Below are 2717 nucleotides of genomic sequence, written 5' to 3' on the forward strand. Positions count from 1 at the left end.
ATTTGTATGTTTCTATTTAGTTAGTTGGGCCTAACTATTAATATCCAACATATATTATGTTCGTTATTGGTTTATTCGATTAGTCATATTACATGTTCAGGAAAAAATGATGAGCCTATATGGGCCTGGAACCTCCAAACAACGTTGGTGCCTTGGTGGGACGGTTGTTTTGACTTTGTTGTTCCGGCCACAAGTCATAACTTACCTCAAAACTTAATTTATGGACTTCTAAAAGGACTTGAACTTGTACAAGAAAGAATGAAGAATTTAACGGTAATTGGTCATTATTCAGTTAAGAACGGATTGCGAGGCTTGGCCGAACGCTAAACCTGTTGGCCTCTGAAAATGCAACACTGGTTGGATCGTACGAGACCTTACACTCTTATAGGGGAAATCAAGTTCCATGGACCATGGACAAATGTTCACGTTTCAACCCAGTTTTACTTTTACGGAGTCTCCATTGGGCAATCAAAGTGGTGATATAGCTATTCAAAGAATGTGGTTTCATGCATGTTGATGAATATTCCCCTACACCTCCAGGTATGTAGAGCTCCACTGTTTTCAGAAACCGCTCAAGCGAATCCCTAAGGGCATGTTTATAGGGGGATCAGGTGAGGGTGTTCTTAAAGGAGAAATATTGTAAAAATATTGTAAGATCAGGTCTTAAGAACTTTTATGAAGAAGTTAGTTATTGGGAGAACATGTATAAGATCTTAAGATTTAATAATATAATATTCTTATAGAAATTTTAAAATGTTTAATAAATACAAAGATTAATGTTTAATAAATAATTTAAGAATGTTTAAAACTATTTAATAATATAATGTTTATTAATATTCTTATTAAACATATTACAATTAGAAAAATTTATAAAATAATATTTTAATTGCAAACTTATAAAACTTTTATTAAAATTAAAAAAAACAAACATATTACTTAATTAATTAAAGAAGACAAACATTTTATTTAATTAATACAAATGACCAAATTTATTCCAAATATTCTCAATCAAATCCTCCTTTAATTTGCGATATGCTTGTTTATCACAAATTATTTGTTGTTGTTATTATATCTTAATTCAACCAATCTTGTCTATTATTTTCAAAATACTATACCCATTGTTTAGTCCTTTCTTGCGTTTTCATACATTGTTTACTTTATTTATATCTGATTTTGCATAACGCATGACAAGTATCTTACCACATCCTCTGTTTTCAACTCTGTTCCAGTACTGATTCATAGTGATCATGTTTATTAATCTACTAATAGTAACAATTGTAACATATACAACTTATGCTGACTACTAGTGTTTGCAAAGCTTCACACTCATATTAGAGGCAGTGAGTTCGAGCTTCACACCGTAGCAGAACTTGGTAACTAGTTCAAACATTTTGTCTCCGCCAGGAAGATCAGAAATTTCAATGAGACATTTATCATCCCCTTCTTTTGACGCCTCTGCAGTCCTTCTTTCCATGACTCCACTTCTAGAGAGCAAGGGAAACTGCACATAGCAAAAAATGATTAAAGCAAAAGGTGTAAGAAATTGCAAGTAACACCATTATTTCACAAAGAGGGGGCTTAGTAGATACGTGCTTCTACAATAAGTGTCAGAATTCTCATTGTTGGAAACAAGGCATTGCCAAAAAACTACAGAGACTGAATGAGTTGTGAAGGAACCAAAAGAAAGTTCAGCAAATAATCAAGGATGTGGAACAGCTAGCAAAATTGCATTGGTGGATTAGTCAATAGTCATATAAGAAGATTAAAGCTAAAAACCAAAGTTTCGATCTTTTTGATCAACAAAAGACTAATATGACACAATGTTGTAAAGAATAAATATACACACCCACCAAACAGATCTTTGATACATAGCAGTTCTACAATGCTGGAGAAAGGCATAACATTCTAGAAGACAATAACTATTCCAGGTTAAGGCAACTGTTTCAAGAAGAGAGTGTTGTGTTCAAGTTAAGCAAATTGTACCTTGTGGAGATGGAAAGACATCTCCCCAACTTCAACGACAATGTCACTTGGAAGTCCAGTTGTGCAAAACCTGCAATTAGCAAAACCCAAGAAGACAAAGGAATGAGTTTTTTGATTAAGTAATGCTGAGATTGCCTTAAAGAAAGACCATGGTCTCAAATTCAGACCAAGTCTGCTCAATTGAAAGGAGAAAACAAGAAGCAAAATACAAAATAAAATTAGAGAGAGAGAGAGATCAAGTGAATATACCAAGCCTGGCCTTGTCTCTGGAAAGCATCAGATTTGGATCCCAGCTTCATGCAAGCCATTGTTTCTCTCACCGGAATTCAACAAACCCACCAAAGTAACAGGTAGACAAAGAGTCCAACCCCAAAAACCCAGCTAGACAAAGAACAGCTAATCGGTGGATCCGGAGTAGACGACGAGACGAGGAGACGAGGAGACGGTCGCCCCGGTGTTTCAATCGCCGGACAGAGGAGAAGACGATGAGGAAAAAAAATCTCTCGTGAAATCGCCTGTTTGATTTTTCAGAGAGAAGAAGAAAAGTAAAAAATAAACGTCGAATGAAATAAAAAAAATTAAACATTTCTTTCGTTTACGAGCTGACACGTCAGCAGAAGAACACACATGAAAAACAGATCTTAATTAAGATCATTTCATTGTGGGCACTATTCACTAAATTTTAATTTTTAAAAGCCCAAGATCAGGTGAGGTGATCCCTCTATAAACATGGC

At 34.7% G+C, this 2717-nt stretch overlaps 1 protein-coding gene across 1 annotated transcript; it reads right to left on the minus strand.

The window, feature by feature from the left end:
- On the minus strand, nucleotides 1193–2547 carry LOC104745721 (BTB/POZ domain-containing protein At1g30440). Its single transcript, XM_010467039.2, has 3 exons — nucleotides 2233–2547; nucleotides 1984–2053; nucleotides 1193–1501 (listed from the first exon to the last, which is right to left on the minus strand). The coding sequence occupies exons 1-3, from the start codon at nucleotides 2289–2291 to the stop codon at nucleotides 1304–1306; spliced, it is 327 nt and encodes a 108-aa protein (XP_010465341.1). The 5' UTR covers nucleotides 2292–2547; the 3' UTR covers nucleotides 1193–1303.

Source organism: Camelina sativa, chromosome 15, assembly GCF_000633955.1.
Source record: "Camelina sativa cultivar DH55 chromosome 15, Cs, whole genome shotgun sequence".
NCBI classification, from domain to species: Eukaryota; Viridiplantae; Streptophyta; class Magnoliopsida; order Brassicales; family Brassicaceae; genus Camelina; species Camelina sativa.

Coding starts and splice junctions, on each gene's coding strand:
- LOC104745721 (XM_010467039.2), bottom strand. CDS start 2,291: ATGGCTTGCATGAAGCTGGGATCCAAATCTGATGCTTTCCAGAGACAA. Junction 2,054..2,232: donor CAGAGACAAGGCCAGGCTTG/GTATATTCACTT, acceptor TGCTAATTGCAG/GTTTTGCACAACTGGACTTC. Junction 1,502..1,983: donor TGTCTTTCCATCTCCACAAG/GTACAATTTGCT, acceptor TGCTATGTGCAG/TTTCCCTTGCTCTCTAGAAG.